A 21,066-nucleotide genomic window follows, 5' to 3' on the forward strand; every position below is an offset into this window, starting at 1 on the left:
CCAAACTTAAGAAATCTCATTTGAGTGGATGCTGCGCGATGTGTCCCTGGTTACAAACCAGTACCCTGAAATAACAAACAGTACACAATATGTGATTAAATTATTAAGCTTTATAACTCTTACTTTGACTATGTGGTTAGTAGGGAAACAAAATATAACAGGAAAAGGGCGCCAATCTTATTACACAGTCTGTGCACAAATTGCTGGAGCTCACTCAGCCAGATCTTCTATCCACCATTTGATCTCCTCCGAGCATCGCCAACCTCCGGACTCCCGTTCAGAGTCCACCCTGTCGGGTAGCCTACCACATCTCTCCATCCGTGTCTTCTCTCTTCATCCCCCTCATGCCTTCTCCAAAAGCCTGCGAAACCAACAGCTTCCAGACACACAAGCAAGAGTAACATTTCCCCCATTGGTTAGTCACCCGTTATCTCTAGTTATAACCCGAACATTGCTGCTACAGAGAAACCATTACCTCATCAGTTAACATTACAGAGAAGCCATTACATATGCTTATCCCCATCCTAGGAAAACAATTACAACAATCTGCCCTGTCTATGCTCCTCATAAGTTTATAAAACTTCAATCAGCTTCCAGTAAAACAAAACAGCCTCTGTAATCTCTTAAAAACACAAGAGATTCTGTAGAAGCTGGAGATCCAGAGTAACACACACACACAAAATGCTGGTCATGGCAGCTGTGGAGGGGAATAAAGAACTAATGTTTTGTACTGAGACCTAAAATGTCAGCTCTTTATTACGCTCCATAGATGCTGTCTGACCTGCTGAGTTCCTACAGCATTTTGTGTGTGTGACTCTCTGATCTATCTAAAGCTCTCCATTCCAGACAACATCCTAGTGAATCTCTTCTATACTCTCCCTATTGTTGCCATATGCTTTCTGTATTGTGGTAGCGAGAACTTGTGTGTACACAATTCTCCCAAGTGCAGCCTGACCAATGTTTAGCATAGCTGCAACATGACAATGTGTAGAAGTTTGTGTATTTTTATACTAATGAAGCAAGCATGCCAAATGCTGCCTTCACTACCCTATCCACCTGTGTCACCATAGAGTTATGAACTTGCATCTCAATGTTCCTCTGTACATCAGCTCTCCTGAGGTCCCTGCCATTTCCTGTACATCCTGTTAGTATTTGATGTCCCAAAATGAATCACCTGATGTTTATCTGGATGAAATTCTGTGTCCTTCTGCATTCTTTTAGAACCACTTTCACTATTTATAGTCTCATCAATTTTTGTGTCGCTTGCAAGCTGGCAGCATGGTAGCACAACAGTTTACAAGTGGCAGCTTTTAGGTTTTAGTTCCTGCAGCTATCTGTAAGGAGTTTGTAAGTTCTCCCTGTTACCACTTGGGTTTCATCCAGACGTTCTGATTCCCTTCTACATTCCAAAGATGCACAGGTTAGGGTTAGCAAGTTGTGGGCCTGCTGTGTTGGTGTGGGAAGCATGGCGACACTTACAGCTGCCCCCAGAACATCTTTGGAATGTGTTGGTCATTGATGCAAACGATGCCTCTCACTGCACGTTTTGATGTACGTGTGACAAGTAAAAACTAATCCCATCAGCCTCTGCATCCAACATGTTGTCCTCCACAACTTCCGCCATCTCCAAAGGGATCCTACCACTAAGCATATCTTTACTCCCCACCCCTGCTTTCCACAGGGATCTGCAATTCCTTTGTCCATTCGTTTCCCCCCCAATAATCTCTACAAGTGGCCTAAATGCTACATCTGCCCATACACCATTTTCCTCCCTCCATTCCAGGACCCAGGTGAGGCAACACTTCACCTGTCAATCTGCTGGGGTTGTCTATAGTGTCTGATCCTCCCGGTGCACCCTCCTCTACATTGGTGAGATCCATCGTAAATTGGGGGGCCACTTCATCGAACACCTCCGCACCATCCGCCACAAGAGGGACTTCCCAGTGGCCAAACATTTAAATTCCAATTCTCAGTCCCATTTCAATCCATGGCTTCCTCTCGTGTCAAGATGAGGCCACCCTAAGGGTGGAGGAACAACACCTTATATTCCACCTCTGTAGCCTCCAACCTGATGGCATGAACATTGATTGCTCCCCCCAGTAAACAAATTTCCCATATTTCCCGTAACCCCCCTTCCTGTATTCTCCTGACCTTTTACCTCTTCTCTCCTGTTACTTCCCCTGGATCCCTTCCTCCTCCCCTTTTTCCTATAGTCCACTCTCCTCTCCCATCAGATTCCCTCTTCAGCCCTTGAACTTTCCCAACCGGCTTCACCTATAACCTTCCCGGTTAGCCTCCTTCCCCTTCCCCAATCTTTTTATTCTGTTATCTTCCACCTTCCTCCTCAGTCCTGAAGAATGGTCTCAGCCTGAAATGTCAACTATCTATTCGTACTGAGTTCCTCCAGCATTTTGTGTGTGTTGCTTTCCAGCATCTGTAGAATTTCCTGTACTTATAAAATAAAGCTTTTTTAATCTTTAAAACTTAAAAGTCAATCCACCTACATTTTCATCCAGGTCATTCAACAACCAGCAAAGGTGCTGTACTGATCCTTGCAGTGCACTACTAGTTATGGACTTCCAGTCAGAAAAGCACCCTTGACCTCTCCTCTATCTCCTGTCACCAAGCCAAAGTTAGTTTGCCAACACACCTGGGATCCCATGCATCCTAAACTTCTGGACCATACTGCTGTGTTGGACTTTGTCAGAAGCCTAGCTGAAGTCCATGATGTTTTCTGTAGATCTCTTTAACAACTTTTGTTCTTACTGTGTTTTGTTTTGCCAACCCTGTTGAAAGAGAATCCCATTGTTTCCCTTGCAGCCTGTGAGACTCAACTTCCTGTTTCATTCCGACATCTGATTCTTCCGGAGAAGTATCCTCCTCCCACAGAGCTCCTGGATTTACAGCCATTGCCTGTGTCAGCGCTGCGGAACAGTGCTTTTGAGCACCTCTATCAGGATAAGTTCCCCTTCTTCAACCCAATCCAAACACAAGGTACTATCTCTGTCATCCAGCGTGTCATCTGTCTTAGTGGTTTCTGTGAACTTGTTTTCATGACAGCAGTTATAAATTTATTTTTAAGAACATGTAGAAGTGGATGTAGATACATTATTATCAATGGCGAAATGGGTGGTAAGACTGACCAAAGAGAGAACAGAAATGTTGTACGTATCTGAGAGGAAAAGTCTGAATTATCACCTTCATACAAAACACTGACTGAAATGCTGCTTCAATCCTAAACAATTGATTCCTTCTGTCAGCAAGGTGTTCTACAAAGTTTTACTGTTCTTAACTGTTATACTGCTCCAGTTGATCTCCCAATGTTTAGCTTTCCAGTGTGAATTAAGTTTAAATAATTTCCCAGTTCTGTAAAAAAAAAAGTCACGTTGAGTTTTTTCTTAAATCTTCTTTCATGGGATTCACTGGCAAAACCACCATTTATAGTCGATCCCCAACTGTAATAGAATGAGCAACTCTCAATGCCTTCTCATTTCAAAAGGTGCTACCCCCACCCACTGCATATCTGGAATCGTGCTTGTGCTCGACTGATAAACATGCCAGTTTCCATCCCTAAAGATGTGTGAACCAGTTGCTTCTTTTGTTAAAGCAGTAATCTGATGGTTTCATGGTCACCATGCTGATACAACCTTTTAATTCTAGATGTCTTTAATTTAGTTAATTAAGTAAAATAAAGTTGTCCTCCTGTAGGGTAGGCTCTGAACTCATAAACACAAGGACTGCTTCATTGAGCACTACAACAGACTGGATTTCGCGGTGACCACGCATTTTAATTCTACTTCCCATTCCCATTCTACTGCCAGGTTGGAGGAACTGGAGAGAACGGAACACCTCATGTTCCAAATCGGTAGCCTCCAATCTGACAGTGTGAACCTCAATTTCTCTAACTTGTTGTAATTTCTCCCCCATTCTCCTCCTCTCTTTTCAATTTCCCATTCTGACTCCACCTCCATCCCTCATTTACCCCTTCCCTTCTCATCACCTGTCCATCATCTCCTTCCGGTGCCCCTCTTCCTTGTATCTTCCATGGTCCACTCCTCTCCTACCATATTCTTCCTTCCTTCCTGATGTTTGAAATAGCCGATGGTCCTAATTGCAGCAACAGAAGTTGAGGGTGGTGAACGTACACCTGCCCCCACTTGCTGCACGTGAGAGGTTTAACTGAATGATTTCTGTTCTGCTTGCTTCATTCTGATTGACAGCCTGTGGTCATAAAATCGCAGTTGAGAAATATTTCTTTGCCTATTTCCAGTCTTCAACGCAGTTTATAACAGTGACGACAATGTGTTTGTCGGGGCCCCCACGGGCAGTGGGAAGACTATTTGTGCGGAGTTTGCTATCCTGCGAATGCTCTTGCAGAACTCTGAAGGCCGCTGTGTGTACATTACTCCAATGGAGGCTCTTGCTGACCAGGTAAAACTGTGTGATCAACACGTCTTGGAAATTAAAGAAAAAAAACATATTCAGATGTTGTTTTGATTGTTCTCAGAAATAGATTCCTTTATAATTTAGAGTATGTATTTCAGCAATATTTCCATGATGTACCTGAATTAGTACTTTAAGATGATGTACTATGCAACCAGGGCAGAAGCTATTTTGCTGCAACTTGGTGGTCCAGTGTGGTAAAGTTGCTAGGTTGTTAGCACAGGTTTCTGCACCTATCTCGCAGTGGACAAATGGCTCCCTGTTCTTTGAGCGTCCCTGAGAAAGGAGACTCGGCGCCTCCCGGAGAGGAAGAGGCAAATTATACCTGGATTAAATTGAGATAATTACACTTGCATGTTAAGTACATCAGTTGAGAGGTGACAGCACCTGTTATTAAAGTCTCTGGTCCTGTTAAATGGAGGGTCAGTGTTGACTGGGCTCTTTTTGGTCAATGCTTAAAGTCTGAATGAGGAGGTATGATCAGTGAAATCGTGGAACATATCGGTGAGTAAGTGCAGCTCCCAGAATGCCTCCTTGCTGCTCTGCCTGCCATTGAACAATGCCCATGTATTGTGGCCTTGGGTATTTATTGTTCGTGACCATTCTATGATTGGATATTGGCTATTCTGGAAAGGACCAGAATATAAAAGCAAGGATGTAATGTTGAGGCTTTATAAAGCACTGGTGAGGCCTCACTTGGAGTATTGTGAGCAGTTTTGGGGCCCTTATTTTAGAAAGGATCTGCTGACACTGGAGAGGGTTCAAAGAAGGTTCACAAAAATGATTAGAACAGAGATGAGGCATTTCTTTAGCCAGAGAACTCTGTGGAATTCATTATTATAGGCGGTTGTGAAAGCCAAGTCTTTAAGGCAGAGATTTGATAGATTCTTGATTGGTCAGGGCATGAAGTGGTAGAGGGAGAAGGTAGGAGATTGGGGCTAAGAGGGAAAATGGATCGGCCATGATGAAATGGTGGAACAGATTCGATGGGCCAAATGGCTGAATTCTGCTCCTATATCTTATGGCTTTTGGATATTGCAGCCTTCCTTCCTAGGGAAGGTTATGCCACTAGCAGTGAAGGTCGAGTTACTTTAACAAAGGCACTGTGCATCACATTCCTATGCTGATCAGGTTTAACCAGATATTGATTGGGATTAATAGTGGATGTGATATCATGATGCTTGGAGTCTTGAATAGTCTGAGTGTCAGAGTATTATTTCCATTTCTGGGTGATGCATGTAAGGATAGATGTAAAGGATTTAAAAGGAGTCCAAAAAAGATACACGGAAATGATTCTGGGAATAATGAAGTGTAATTATGTGGATAGACTGGAAAATCTGGAATTCGTGGAGCAGAGGAGGTTGCAATGGGATTTGTTTTGGATCATGGAGCTATAGAGAAGAACTAAAAACTTGGGAACAAAGAATAAAGGTGTGACACGAGAAGTGACGATCGCACTGCTGGGAGAAGAGTGGAGGCTTCAAATGGAGCTGGATGAATATCATGGCAATGGGGCGAGGGTGGGGGTAGGGAAGTTGGATTAACTGGATTGTTGTTGCAAATGGATTTCCTCTGTACCGTAACCAAACAGTGATTCTGCCTCCTCAGGTTTATACAGACTGGTATGAGAAGTTTCAACAAAAACTGGGCAAGAAAGTTGTCTTGCTAACTGGGGAGACCAGCACAGATCTCAAACTGCTGGGCAAAGGGAACATCATCATCAGCACCCCAGAGAAATGGGACATCCTTTCCAGGCGATGGAAACAGAGGAAAAATGTCCAGAACGTAAACCTCTTTGTAGTGGATGAAGTTCATCTGATTGGTGGAGAGAACGGGGTAAGGAAAGCAGAAGCTGCAGATGATGGAGATCTGAAATAAAAGTAAAATTCACTGTTAATACTCAGCAGATCAGACAGAGAAACAGTTTGATTGACACTAGATATATCGAGTCATACAGCATAGAAAGCAGTCCCATGGCCCACCAAATCCACACCTTTTCACTGATCCAAACGTAATCGTATTTGACCAGTCCCTATATCCCAGTTGTTCTTTCTAGAATGTAGAGTTTAGATTCTAACCTTCATCTATATACTTGGGGCAATTTAATATGGAAATTTAATTAACAAACCAACTAACATTTAATTGGGACGTGGGGAAAAACACGAGGTAGCCAGGGGGATCCCACACGATTACAACTGCAGGCAGAAAGTCGGGCCTCTAGAGTGGTAAGGTTGCAGCTCTACTAACTCAAAAGTTCAAAGTAAATTTATTATTTAAGTCCCATCTACAGACCTGAGGCTTATTTTATTGTGGGCATTCACAGTAAATACAAAGAAACACAATAGAATCAATGAAAAATAGCACACAATAAGATGGACCATTGTACCCCCCATCCCGAAAAGTTATTATCAGAGAGGTTTTCATTTGATGATGGCGAGAGGAAAACCAAGAGAAGGTGAAAAGCATAAATAAGAGTGCTGCCAACAGAGAGAGGGTGGTGAGGCCTGTTGATAGAGATGGTGCAGGACAGGGATTGAAGTTCTAAAATAATAATTTCTGCAACTTGCTGGCAGCAAACAAAACTGTAAACTACTTTATTAATCAGACTTTTTCTCAGAAATGATCACTACAATCAATAGCCTGTAACTCCCCTGTCGAAGTTGAGTTTTTGAACTGTACGACCTGGCATTTTTATGGTGTGAACTGAAGTCTTCAGGATGCAGGATGGTTGTGGCGTATATGGGCCAAATCAAGGAAATGGGGCCCATGCCCAAGTGTGGAGAATAGGCTAATGTTTGGCTGTTGCTGGTGCAGACTTGCAGACAATTCGAAGCGGCAGAAAAGAGTGATGGGGCCAGGTCCAAGAGTGAGGAATGACCGACTGTTTGGCCAAACTAAGCACTGGGCCAAATTGGAGAGGTCGGGTATAGGCCAAATCGAGACGGTGGGGCCCATGCCCAACAGCGTATAAAAGCAGAAGGGCCCAGGTCCAAGAGTGATGAAGAACCCAGTCTTTGCCAATTAATCACTGTGCCAGATTGAAGAGGTCAGGGTGTCAAGTTCAAGTGGAAGTGGTCAGAGTGAGGTCGAGACGGAGTTGGGGCATGGAAAGCGGAGGGGTTTCTGAGCCTGCCCTCCAAAACCGAGAATGAGGTCTGATCAGTCTAAGCGCTGGGCCAATTTGGAAAGGTCAGGTACGGGCCAAATCATGGTGGCAGGGTCCAGGCCCAGAGGGTATCGATGCAACAGAACGCAGGTCTTAGGATGAGGAATGACAATTTAAACCCCAGGCCAGATGGATTGAAAAGGCAGTGTGTTGGGACCAGAGGCAGCACTCTTTGCTGTACTAAGGCTGAGGCTGTGGGCCTGCTCCTGACTTCATGTCTGCAAGCGCAGTCACACTTTACTCCACCGTATGATGAACTAGGGCTGTAGGCCTGCTCTGGGCTTCGTGCCCGTGGACTCACTTCATTCTGAATGCCGTTGCTTACTTTTACTGCTTACACAATTTGCATCTACTTTGCTCTGTGCACATCTTAAAAATTGGTCTTCTGGGTTTCTTCTTTTGTGGCTGCCTGTAAGGAGACGAATCTCAAGTTTGTAGATAGTGTACATACTTTGATAATGGATGTACTTTGACCTTTGAAACTGGGCATATACGAGAATACAAGAAGCAGATCAGGGAAATGGAGTTCTTATGATTATTTCACCAGTTGTTGGAAGATGGGCAATGTGCCCCACCCCCCCCCCCCCCCCCCTCCATTACTCAGAATTTTACCTAAGAAATTGCTGAAAAATGTGTAGGAAGGATAGTTATTAGTACTAAATATGAACTATAAATTGACTGGTTGAAATTACAGTCAGGATGCAAAACTTAATTTGATAATTGGATAAAACAGTACAACCCCCTGTGGGTTCTGATACCTTTATTCATTTTCTCCATTCTTAGCCCGTTCTGGAAGTTATTTGTTCCCGAATGCGATACATCTCCTCCCAGATTGAGCGGCCGATCAGGATTGTGGCTTTAAGTTCGTCGTTATCAAATGCAAAAGATGTGGCACATTGGCTTGGCTGCAGCACCACAGCGACTTTCAACTTCCATCCCAACGTGCGGCCCGTCCCACTGGAGTTGCACATACAGGTATGGTGGTGCAGCCGCAGGGAGCACAGCCAGACTTATCACCAGCTCGTCACAATTTGGTCTAATCCATTCCTAAAGCTTCTAATATTTAGTCAAAATTTACTTGATTACAACACAAGGAACTAGAAGAACGCAAAGTGATCCAGTGCCTCTTAAGAAACTGAGAATTTTGTGTATTCTCTTTATTGCATCCCTTGAAAGCTTTTGAGTAATTGAACTGTATTGATGTGCTTCTCTCCCAAAGTTAGTGTTGAAGGAGCTCTGTAGGTGAAACGTGGGGGTTAGGGTTGCAGTAGTAGTTCTCCATATTCCTGATTGATGAGCCAAACACTCAGTGCCTAATAGCTATCCAGGAACCCCTGATGCAAAGTGCATGTTATTGAAGAAGGCAGGAGGAGGGTGGTACTTGGTTCAGTGTTGTGATACTGTTGGCTCGCAGTAAAGAATGGGAATTTGAACACAGTACTGGAGGGCGAGTATCCCTGTGGAATTCATACCCTATTAAGGGGCAGTATCTGCATGAGAAAATTATTGAGGCTGAGGTGTAGGAGGAGGAAACAATTAATGTTTCTTAAATCTTTTACTCTGCAGGGCTTCAATGTCAGCCACACTCAGACACGTCTGTTGTCCATGTCCAAACCTGTCTACCATGCCATCATGAAGCACTCGCCCAAGAAACCAGTCATTGTCTTTGTCCCCTCCCGCAAGCAGACCAGGCTGACAGCCATCGATATCCTGACGTTCTGTGCTGCTGACATTCAGCCACAAAGGCAAGTTGTGTTAACTTTATTAAAAAATGTTCTTTTTAAATAGTCTTTCTTTTTCAGTGCAGGAGGATGAGTACAGGAATTGCAATGTCTTATTACAATTATAAAATCACCTTGGATATTGTGTACAGCTTGGTTCCTAAAGAAAGGATCTACATGTCATAGTGGGAAAGATTCACGGGACTTGGTCAGAGATGGCAGGGTTTCTGTGTGAAGAAATGATTGAATAGACAAGATTTTTGTTCTTTAGAATTTAGAAAAATGAGAGGAGGTATCGTTGAAACTTCTTAAAAATAAATCTAATAGGGCTTGGATGGGTGGATATAGGAAGAGCGTTTCCCTTAGCTGAGGAATCTGGAAATTTTGGTCTCAGAAGGATAGGTCAATTAGGATTGAGATGAGATTTTCTTTGCACACGATCTAGTGAGTTCTCTGTTGTGTTCATTCAACACAGATTGATAGCTTTCTAGCTTTTTCAGGAACTGAGGGATGTGGGGGCAGCATATGAATGTGGTAGATCATCTGTGATATTCTGGGTGAGTGGTGCAGATGGCTCAAAAGGCACCTTTTTATGTAAAACAGTTTCTGCTCTGGGTATAATACTGTGATATCTTGTTTATCCTGAACTTTAGTCTTCAGTCAGGCTAGGTTTAACCCCAATATCTAGTTTGGTGTTATATTTTTTTTGGAAGAGGATATGTGCTGGGTGTCACTGATCAAGTTGATCTAGAGTCATGTTGCTTTCTTCCTTGGTCTCCAGATTTCTGCACTGTACAGAAAAGGACTTGATTCCATATCTTGAGAAACTCAATGACAACACACTAAAGGAGACTCTTGCTAATGGAGTCGGTTATCTACACGAGGGACTCAACCTGACAGAACGTAGGATTGTGGAACAGCTTTTCCGTTCTGGTAAGACCCATTTTACTCTCAAAACATGGTTCATTTTGGTTTTAGAATCATCAAATGCATCACATAAATCAAATCAAAGTATCTAATGCTTTTAACAGTGCTTTCTTTCCAAATGGATAATTAAGTCTTGCCTTTTCTTCCACTCTTAGAACCATAGAACATTACAGCACAGAAACAGGCCTTTTGGCCCTTCTTGGCTGTGCCAAACCATTTTTCTGCCTAGTCCCACTGACCTGCACTTGGACCATATCCCTCCATACCCCTCTCATCCATGTACCTGTCCCAAGTTTTTCTTAAATGTTAAAAGTGAGCCCACATTTACCACTTCATCTCTCTTCGCTTCCCTTGTCCCTTGTTTGATTTCCTCATCCCTCTCTCTTCTTGGTCCTGACGTAGGGTGAGAACAGAAAAAAATGTCAGCATGCCTTTTGTCTTCACAGATGCTGTTTCACCCACTGAGCTCTACAATCATTATGATTTTGTTCCATTTCACACGGTTTTGGCCAGCTCATCTTAACCTTCAGGACCTGTCTTATCACGTGGGGCCATGTCTAATTTCTCAGGAGTCCTGTCCACACTCTGACAATTCTCTCTTGTTCCAGCTCTTCTCCTCCCCCTTTTTCCTCTCCTTCCCACACCCACACTCACTCTCTCCATAGTCATGTTTTCATTATTTGACACAAAAATGTCTCCATTACATTCATCCATTAAAAAGACAAATACTACATGTGTCTTTAAAAATACTTGACTGTAAATATTTTTCCTCATTTTGCTCATCTTTGCTCCCAGGTGCCGTGCAGGTGGTGGTGGCATCTCGTAGTCTGTGTTGGGGAATGAATATCTCCTCCCACCTTGTCACCATCATGGATACTCAGTACTATAATGGCAAAATTCATGCGTGAGTATTTCCATTTTACGGACTTGCTATCTCAGTCATTTCCAAACTTTAAGAGAATGAAGTGGAACACTTTTGAGAATGTTGTTTAAAGACACTGCAACATCAGAGATGATCTAAATTGACTCTTGCTGCTCCCGAGGTCCCTTTTTTCCTTTATTTATTGTAGTTTAAAACTGTCTCAAACAGCTGTGCAATTTGAACACAGAAACTGGCCCTGCCGATGATTACAACAATGACATTAGTTCCATTTAACAAAACTTGGTCTATCAGGTATTGTGTCCCAAACTTTAGCATATTTCTACTTTTTAAAAAGTTCTTTCACATATCCTCTCAAAACGAACTTTAAGCCTCACTGCAAGAAAACTTTCCCATTGTCTGCTCATGATTTTTGATACCACTGTCAGATCTGCACTATCCAGGCCATGCCCTCTTCTTGTTACTATCATTGGGGAGGAGGCACAAATGCCTGAAGACCTACCCTTCAATTCTTCCCTTCCTTTCATCAGATTTCTGAACAATCCATGCACCAATGAACACTTTGCACTATGTATTTTATAATGCAGCATACTACTGCCACAAAACAAGTACATTTCACAGTGTTAATAAACCTGATTCTGATTCTCCAAGAGAAGCAGAAGCAGTCCATTCTATTCTTGTGCTGCTTTATGCACTTTATCTCACCAACACAAAGGCTTTTGTTCCTATTTTTCATAACTACTTTAAGGAGCAGAAGGATCTAAGAATAAATATTAGTGAAATGCCATGGGTTATGTTATTCCTCATGGTGAACACTGCTCCTTGTGTTTGGACATTTAGTACAGCTCTGGAACAGGCCTGTCAGCCTAATCTAACTCATCCATCTGCTTGCATAAGGTCCATAAACTATCCCCTGCCTGTTCATTTGATTTTCTAAATGCCTCCTAAACATTAGTGTCTTATCTGTTTCTACCATCTTCCCTAGCAGTACAACCCAGTCACCTACCTCCTTATTGAAAAAAAATCTAATACATCAGCTATGAACATCCTCAGTTATTCCCAATCCAGTCCCAATTGATTAATATTTCTTTAATTTCCGTACTATATCATATTTAGATCCAAGTGTACTTTATTTTGTTCAGCATTATCTTGATCACTGGATCTATCTATTGATCTGTTAAAGAATTCCAGTTAGCATATCGACGGTTCACAGCAAGTGTGTTGTACGAAGCAGATTGACAGTTTTCAGAAGTAGATGATTTGTTGATCATGATCTCTAGTGCACAAATAGAAAGCAAATCTGCTTAGAAAATATGCAGACTTCTGAATACTTGGGTTCCAATTGACTTGTATTTTCATTATGTTAGGTATGTGGATTATCCCATTTATGATGTTCTGCAGATGGTGGGACGTGCTAACCGGCCCTTACAGGATGATGAAGGACGCTGTGTAATAATGTGTCAGGGCTCAAAAAAGGTGAGCACAATAGGTTCTTAATAAAGTGCACGTTTGTTGTAGCTCTGAATGACCGCTCAAGTTGCTGACGCTTATCTACAAAGTTACCAAAGCTTGCATTCATTCTTCGTTCCAGGATTTCTTCAAGAAGTTCTTGTATGAGCCACTACCAGTCGAGTCCCATCTTGACCATTGCCTGCACGACCATTTCAATGCTGAGATTGTCACCAAAACCATAGAAAACAAGCAAGATGCTGTGGACTATCTGACTTGGACCTTCCTTTACCGAAGAATGACCCAGAATCCAAATTACTACAACTTACAGGGTGTGCTATACGGATTAAACTTAAAGCAAACTTTGGATTACTTAGCAAAATTGTTTCACTGGCACTTGCATCTTGGAGTCCCAGCCTAGATTATGGAGTGGAGTTTAAACATGAAATCATCTGACCAAGGGGTGCCAGTGCCAGTGAGACCGAAGCATTGTGGCAATGTCATAGGTACCATCTTTCAGATCAGTGTGGTTCTTTCTGATCTTTAGAGTTGATGGTTAAAAAAAAATTGAACGATAATTGTAGACTAATGATGGAGTTCTATCTGGTATGCTGACATCCTTTTCCTCAAACAACATAAACATGATCTGGTCGTTAAGTGGAAACATGAACAATTCTGCCCCTATATATATACTGGAATGTAGCAGCGACTACACTTTGGTGATGTAGAACTCTGAGAATTGTGAAAGCGTTCACACAAGTGTGGGTTCTTTCTTCCTCCTTTCCTGTTCAGCTACTATTTAGACCACAGATACAAATTTTAAAATGCTTCACAATACCGGCAAGAAGCTTAGATTTTAATTGTACCTCATTTGTGCCACAGAGCAACATACTGATATCTTAACTATGGATGGAAGTGAGCCAAATTTTGCTGTATGTTGTGCCACTGTTCGGTTGCCTGCTTGCTGAGTTCGGTCCCACGGTAGAGAAGTCAGAGTCCTGTGGAGTTTGTGGCTCTGTTCTTGCAAACTGAATTAGTACAGAGAAAATGTACAAGGATGTTTTGAGGACCTGAGTTATAGGGAAGGTTGAATAGGTTAGGATTATTTTTTGACCCTGGAGCATAGGAGAATGACGGGAGATTTGATTGAGATATACAGAACTATGAGAGGTATAGAGAGGGCTTATGCAAGCATTTTTTTTCCTAAGGAGGTTGGGTGAGATTTGAACTAGAAGTCAAAAGTTAAAGCTGAAAGGTGAAATATTTAAGGGGAGCCTAGGGGTAACTTTGTCATGCAGGGGTTCCCCCTGGGGTCCTGGACTCCTTGCTTAATGGTATTGGTCCATGTCATAAGCTGGAGTGAGGAACGAGCTGCCAGTGGAACTGGTGGATGCAAGTTCGATTAGAACATTTAAGAGACGTTTGGACAGGCAATGGATAGAAATGGTATGGAGAGCTATAGGTGTGGGTCAGTGGGACTAGGCAGAATACTAGTATGGTACAGATTAGATGGACTGAAGGGCCTGTTTCTGTGCTGTAAAGCTCTATGATTCTGGCTCAGGAGAAATATAAGTTGTATTAAATGAGCTGAGGGATACCTTATTTGAATTTGCTTTTTAAAATTAATTTTCTAGTGGTCAGAGTAAGGTTGTCTAAATGCAGTAGACCCAGAATTGTTCTTATCTATAAGACTCCAGGCTAGCAGTAATTACTTACTGTTTTTGATGCTGCAGGTGTGTCCCACCGACATCTTTCGGATCATCTCTCACAGTTGGTGGAAAATACCCTTAATGACCTGGAGCAGTCCAAATGCATCAGCATAGAGGATGAGATGGATGTGGCCCCACTGAATTTGGGAATGATCGCAGCGTATTATTACATCAATTACACCACCATTGGTAAGCTTTGTAATAGCAGATTTATTGTGGGTGCCATTCTCGTAACACTTCCTGTGTTGTGGGCTGATTCCCGGATTATACCTCAGACACACTGAAGGTGGTGGACCGCTCGGCCATGCCCAGACCAGTGGTGTCAGCCATGCTGCAGAATGAAACTAATCTTTTGTGCTTTGATTTCCAGAGCTGTTCAGTATGTCTCTGAACGCCAAAACAAAGATTCGGGGCCTCATTGAAATCATCTCCAACGCAGCCGAGTATGAAAACATCCCCATCAGGCACCATGAGGACAATCTACTGCGACAGGTCAGGTTTATTAGACGCTGCTGGGTGGGGCAGGGGGAAGGTCACAGTGACGAGGATGTTGGTTGGACTTGAAGGATGAACGGATGCACTTACTGTTTTGTGTTCCTCGTCCCTTGTGTTCTTTAATACAGCTGTACCAGAAGGTTCCTCACAAGCTGAACAACCCGAAATTCAATGACCCACACGTGAAGACGAACCTCCTCCTGCAGGCCCACCTTTCCCGCATGCAGCTGAGTGCTGAGCTACAGTCTGACACAGAGGAGATTCTCAGCAAGGTGAGAAGCAGTAGTGTTGCAAGATTTTTGGTTGTTTATGTGATTGATAAGGTAAAACTTTCTTAACCTTGTTGACATGCACTGTTCTTCCCTCCAGGCGATCCGCTTAATCCAAGCTTGTGTGGACGTGCTGTCCAGCAACGGCTGGCTTAGTCCAGCTCTGGCTGCGATGGAGCTGGCCCAGATGGTAACCCAAGCCATGTGGTCCAAGGACTCGTACTTGAAGCAACTTCCACACTTCACATCAGAGCATGTCAAACGCTGTACAGACAGGGTAAGATCATGGCAGGGTACCCAGTGCTCTGACCTATTACCAGGGTCACATCTGCCCACATTGTAGTTGGACCCCCATGGTTTTAAATGATACAGTAACCGTGCAACTAAACACACAGGTCTGTAATATCGAATTTCAGACTACTTTGCTTTTCCAGTGCAGTTAGTTGCAGTCTTGTATTGACTTTACCATTCCATGCCCAGACTGTATTTTGGGAAATCTGATCACTTGGCTGTCCTTCTTCCTGCATACAAGTATAGGCTAAAGAGCAAATCTCCAGAGATTAGGACAACAAAGAGGTGGTCACAGGAGGCAGAGGAACTGCTACGTGATTGCTTTGAGTTGGTGGACTGGGCCATGTTCAAGGACTCATCTGTGGATCTGAATGAGTGCACCATGGTTGTCACTGACTTTATAAAAACAGTTGAAGTTGAGTGTGACCCCACCAAATCATTCACTCTTCCCCAACCAAAAGCCCTCAATGAACCGTGAGATCTGCAGTCAGCTGAGGGCCAGATCAGAGGATTCAAGTCTGGTTACCAAGAAAGTTACACAAGGTCCGGGTACGATCACAAGAAAGCTCATGGGCGAAGTGGCAATTCTGGACTAAACTTGAATCAATGAAGGATGCTCGACAGTTGTAGCAGGACTTGATTCATAAAATAAAATCAAGCAACGTAGGTGACAACAGGCTTTGCTTCCAGATGAGCTCTGTGACTTTATGCTCACTTTCACTGTTCAAACATCATGAACTCCCACAGCCCCCCATGATCCTGTGATTTCAGTCTCTGAGTCCGACGTGTGAGCAGTCTTCAGGAGGGGGAACCCACGAAAAGCATCTGACCCAGATGGGTACCTGGCCAAGTACTAAAGATTGGTGCTGATCAACTGGCTGGAGTCTTCACTGAGTCCTTAACCCCTCTCTTCAGCAGTTTGAAGTACCCACTTGATTCAAGCAGACTTATGCAGTTGCTTAAGAAGAACCTGCCTCAGTGACTATCATCCAGTCGCACTTCCATTCACAGTGATAAAATTCTCTCCTGCCTGAGAAACGACTTGGATCCATTGCAGTTTTCCAACTGGCTCAACAGGTCCACAGCAGATGCCATTTCATTGGCTCTTCACTCAGCCCTGGAATATCTACACAGCAAAGATGCATATATCAGGATGCTCTTTTATCAACTACAGCTCAGCATTCAATACCATCATCCCCCTAAAATTAATCAATAAGCTTCAAGACCTTGGCCTCAATACCTCCTTGTAAAGCAATTTCCTCACTTGCAGATTCCAGTCAGTTCAGATTGGCAACAATCTCCATCAGCACAGGTGCACCACAAGGCTGTGTGCTTAGTCCCCTGCTCTACTCAGTTCACACTTTTGACTGTGTGGCTAAGCACGACTCCAATGCCATATTCAAGTTTACTGATGACATCACTCATTAGCTGAATCAAAGGTGGTGACGAATCAGCACGTAGGGCCTTGAATGGAAAATCCTACAAAAAGTAGTGAATATGGCCCAGTCCATCTTGGGTAAAGCCCTCCCCGCCACTGAGCACATCTATATGGAGCCTTGTTGCAGGAAAGCAGCATCCATCATCAGGGACCCCAACCACCCAGGCCATGCTCTCTTCTCATTGTGCCGTCAGGAAGGAGATGCAGGAGCCTCAGAACGCTCACTATCAGGTTCAGGAAGTTATTACCCCTCAACTGAACCAAAGAGGGTAACTTTCCTCAACTTCACTTGCCCCATCACTGAAATGTTCCCATTTTCAAGGACACTTCATCTCATGTCGATAATTATTTATTATTATTTCTTACTTTCTATATTTGTAGTTTGTGTCTTGCACACTGGCTGAACACCCAAATTGGTACAGTCTTTCATTGATTCTGTCATGGATTTATTGAGTACGCCCACAAGAAAATGAATCAAAATGAATCTCAGGGTTGTATATGGTGACACATATTTACTTTGAACCTTAGAGAGATGTTAAGATATACTTTGAGAGGGATGAACATCTAGTGTATATTGTAAACTCTTGAGGCTTTGCAGTTATGAATATGAATATTTTCAAAGTCTGCTTTCCTGCTTTGGTTTGAGAACTGATGTTGGCTGTAACTGAAGGTCTGTGCTTCTTGAGTAATGCGCAGTGATATTTCTGCAGGGGACTGACAGTATCTTCGATATCATGGAAATGGAGGACGATGAGCGCAACATGCTCCTTCAGCTCACCGATGCACAGATGATGGACGTTGCCCGATTCTGTAACCGGTATCCTAACATTGAGCTTTCCTATGAGGTGATCGATAAAGAAAACATCAAAAGGTGAGAGTGATTTACTGAAAGACAAGGCATTGATTGGCCAAGGGATCAGTGTTGTGATCACAATAGGTTAAATCAGTGAGTGGGTAAACGTTGGCAAATGGAGTATAATGTGAAATTCTCTTAGAAAGGGGTGGGGTGTCATAGAACTCAATAGCACAGAAATATCCCTTCAGCCTAGCTGTCTGCTGCCTATCTGTAGTATTCCAATTTGCCTGCAGTACCTCTCCCTTTGACTTTTAAACATTGTGTGCCACCACTCTTAGAGATGCTTGTTCCAGATAACTTCCATCCTCTGTGGGGAAAAATATGTATCCCTCAGATTGCCTCTCATCTTAAATCTGTTCCCTTTAGCTTTACATTTTCCTACCTAAGAAAAAGACTCTGAGGTTATAAAATGCTATCACTCGACAACCTCCAGCACTCCAGAGAGCACAAATCCAGCTTGTCCAAACTCCCCTTGGGACTAAAGACACCATGCTGGTGAATACCCCTCCTCTACCCAATCCATCCTTGTTGCCATTTTTAGGGAACCATGAACTTGCACCAAAAAGTTGCTCTGTAGCAAAGCTGTGATCGCTGGCAATAATTCTACATATTCTGCCAGAATTTGAGCTCCATCCCTAGACCACATTTTGGGAAATCTGATCATCTGGCTGTCCTCCTATGCCTGCTTGCAGTACAGACAAAGGCTAAAGAGCAAGGCAGCAGAGGAGACAGAGGAGCAGATACGAAATTGATTTGAGTTAGTAGACTGGGCCAAGTTCAAGGACTCACTAGACGACTAAATGGTTGTGGACTTTATAAAGATGCTTGAGGACAAGTGTACACCCTCAAAAGCGTTCAGAGTCTTTCCCCGTCCTGAAGCCCTGGATTAACCAATCTATCTGCAATTTTTTGAGTGGCATTTAAGTCTAGTGACCAAGGGAAGTACAAGAGGTCCAGGTATGACCTCTGGAAAGCCACCTCACATGTGAAGATGCAATTCTGGATCACACAAGGACCTAAACGCATCCTTCAGGAGAGCATCTGGCTGGAGTGATTACTGACATCTTCAACCTCTCACTTCAGCAGTGTTAGGTTCCCAGCTGCTTCAAGCAGGCTTCATTCATACAAGTGCCCAATAAGAACATGGTAACCTGCCTCAGTCTTATCCTCCAGTAACACTTACAACTACAGTGATGAAGTGCTTTAAGAGATTGATGATGAAACATATCAGCTCCTGCCTTAGAAGCGACTTGGATCTGTTCCAGTTTGCCTACTGTCACAAAAGATCAGCAGCAGATGACATGTCATTGGCTCTTCATTTAATCCTGGAACATCTGGACAGTGGCCCTTTAAGGAATGATGAAGGAGGTTCAGTAGGATAATCCTGTGTAGGAATTGTGAGGAAAGGTGAAAGAGGTTGGTTCTGTTCTCATTGGAGTAGGTTATTGAAATATTTGGGGTTGTTGGCAGGCTTTATGGAGTAAATTGTGGGTGGTTGTTTCCCCCTTGTGAGATTTTGTTGCCCCAGAAATCTGTGTAGGCTAAAATTCTGCTGTAAGTTAATTAGTCATTGTAAATCGTCCTGCGATTAGAATAGGGTTAAAAAGGTGGGTTGTTGGGCAGTGTAGCTCATTGGGCTGGAAGGGCCTCCGCACTATATCTATTTATTATATTTATTGAGAGACGTTGTGAAATTGGCTCTTCTGGCCCTTCAAGCCATGCTGCCCAGCAACCCCCGATTTAATCCTAGCCTAATCACAGGACAATTTGCAACCACCGATTAACCTACCAACTGTATTCAAAGCTTCAATAAATAAACTTTTAATTATTTAAAGAAATTAGGAGTTAATCGGAGAGTGTGGAGAATGGAGTTAAAAAAATTTTAAGCCATAATCACGACGAATGGTTGAGCAAGCTCATTCAAACGATCAGTTTGTAGTCCGTGAAGAAAGCCTTCATTAAACAGGCTCTTCAACTGATTTAGTGTTACCAGTGATCTGATGTACTGAACTTAATGGTCCTTTTAGGAGTTGAAAATTATCAAGAACTGAACTAAAATTTGTGCAGATATAGAACATCAGATTACGTTGCTCATCCACCTCCCAACACCACCACCCCCCCCCCCCATTAAAAGAAGCAGTGGCCTTTACTGACTTATTCAGCAGCCCAAATGCAAATGAAAATAACTCAACCAAGGGAAAAATCTGTTCAAATGTATTTAGTTTTGAAAGACAATGGGTGGGAATTCCTGTAAACAATGTGCATTTTTGTGCAGTGGCTCTTCAGTCGTGGTTATGGTACAATTGGAGCGTGAGGAAGAAGTGACCGGACCTGTCATTGCACCTCTATTCCCTCAGGTGAGTACATAAACCAGTAAGGGAATGTTTTCTAGATTTTTTTGGTTTAAATTTTGTCTGTTTCTCTTAACTCTGTTTCATCTCCTTCAGAAACGCGAGGAAGGATGGTGGGTGGTGGTTGGTGACCCTAAGACAAACAGCTTGATATCAATCAAGAGGCTGACCCTGCAACAGAAAGCTAAGGTTTGTCTTATCTCTGCTTTAGGGAGGGAGATGATTACTCATAAGAATTCATAGTCATGTAAGAGTGAAATAATATGCTAAATACCTAGTACACAGCCTTTGTACATTGCCATTTGTAAACTAAACGGGAATTAGCACACATGGGGGGGGGGGGGGGGGGGGGGGCTCCCGCACAAGTCTCTTCATGACATGTTTGGATACAGAATAAAAACCAAATCTGCAGAGTACATCATTTTCTCATTGCCAATGCCAGCGACTCACAATCTAGCACGTATACGAGAAAATAAATTGAAAATAATCTTTTGCTCGTATACTGCTCTCCATCTAATATATTTACTCATTTTTCAGGTGAAACTAGATTTTCTTGCTCCAGCTCCCAGTGCCCAACACTACACACTGTATTTCATGAGTGATGCGTATATGGGCTGTGATCAAGAGTACAAGTTTAGCATCGATGTCAAAGAAGCAGAAAGTGAAGGCGAGAGTGACTCTGACTAAACAGTTGAATTCAAGTTCCGTTGTTTTGTAAAGTGGCTGAACCTCTGAAATATCTCTGCTATTGTTAATATTGACCAACTCCACTATTTTAACTTGATATTGAAACTGATCTGCTTTTGTTATAGATTTTTTAGGAAATGTGTAGCTCTCTTTTCAGTCGTGGCAAACTTCCAGGAGTATTTACTCTAGGTTTGAAAATTTGAAGTTGCTTATTACTGTATGGACTATTAAATGTATTTAAAGTTGACCAAAATTGAGCCTGGGGTTTTGTAAAAAAAAAAGTTAGTAATCTGTACATTTTATGTTGATTCTCAAGTCTGTGACAGATTTTCCCTATGTGTGACCATGAGTACTCCAAATAAAAAACGAAATATGCTTGTTCAA

General features: G+C 42.8%; 1 protein-coding gene across 1 annotated transcript in view; it reads left to right on the forward strand.

The window, feature by feature from the left end:
• snrnp200 (small nuclear ribonucleoprotein 200 (U5)) overlaps positions 1-21,066 on the forward strand; it is a 63,254-nt gene extending 42,188 nt beyond the window's left edge. The window contains exons 29-45 of the mRNA XM_073057042.1: positions 2,821-2,994; positions 4,271-4,431; positions 6,052-6,279; positions 8,393-8,584; positions 9,176-9,354; positions 10,112-10,263; positions 11,053-11,161; positions 12,505-12,613; positions 12,729-12,918; positions 14,320-14,484; positions 14,666-14,787; positions 14,919-15,062; positions 15,160-15,336; positions 17,499-17,659; positions 19,920-20,001; positions 20,092-20,184; positions 20,533-21,066. Of these exons, the coding sequence (XP_072913143.1) occupies positions 2,821-2,994; positions 4,271-4,431; positions 6,052-6,279; positions 8,393-8,584; positions 9,176-9,354; positions 10,112-10,263; positions 11,053-11,161; positions 12,505-12,613; positions 12,729-12,918; positions 14,320-14,484; positions 14,666-14,787; positions 14,919-15,062; positions 15,160-15,336; positions 17,499-17,659; positions 19,920-20,001; positions 20,092-20,184; positions 20,533-20,682 (2,588 nt within the window). The 3' untranslated portion in view covers positions 20,683-21,066. The remainder of the gene's footprint in view (positions 1-2,820; positions 2,995-4,270; positions 4,432-6,051; positions 6,280-8,392; positions 8,585-9,175; positions 9,355-10,111; positions 10,264-11,052; positions 11,162-12,504; positions 12,614-12,728; positions 12,919-14,319; positions 14,485-14,665; positions 14,788-14,918; positions 15,063-15,159; positions 15,337-17,498; positions 17,660-19,919; positions 20,002-20,091; positions 20,185-20,532) is intronic.

Source organism: Hemitrygon akajei, chromosome 1, assembly GCF_048418815.1.
Source record: "Hemitrygon akajei chromosome 1, sHemAka1.3, whole genome shotgun sequence".
NCBI lineage: Eukaryota > Metazoa > Chordata > Chondrichthyes > Myliobatiformes > Dasyatidae > Hemitrygon > Hemitrygon akajei.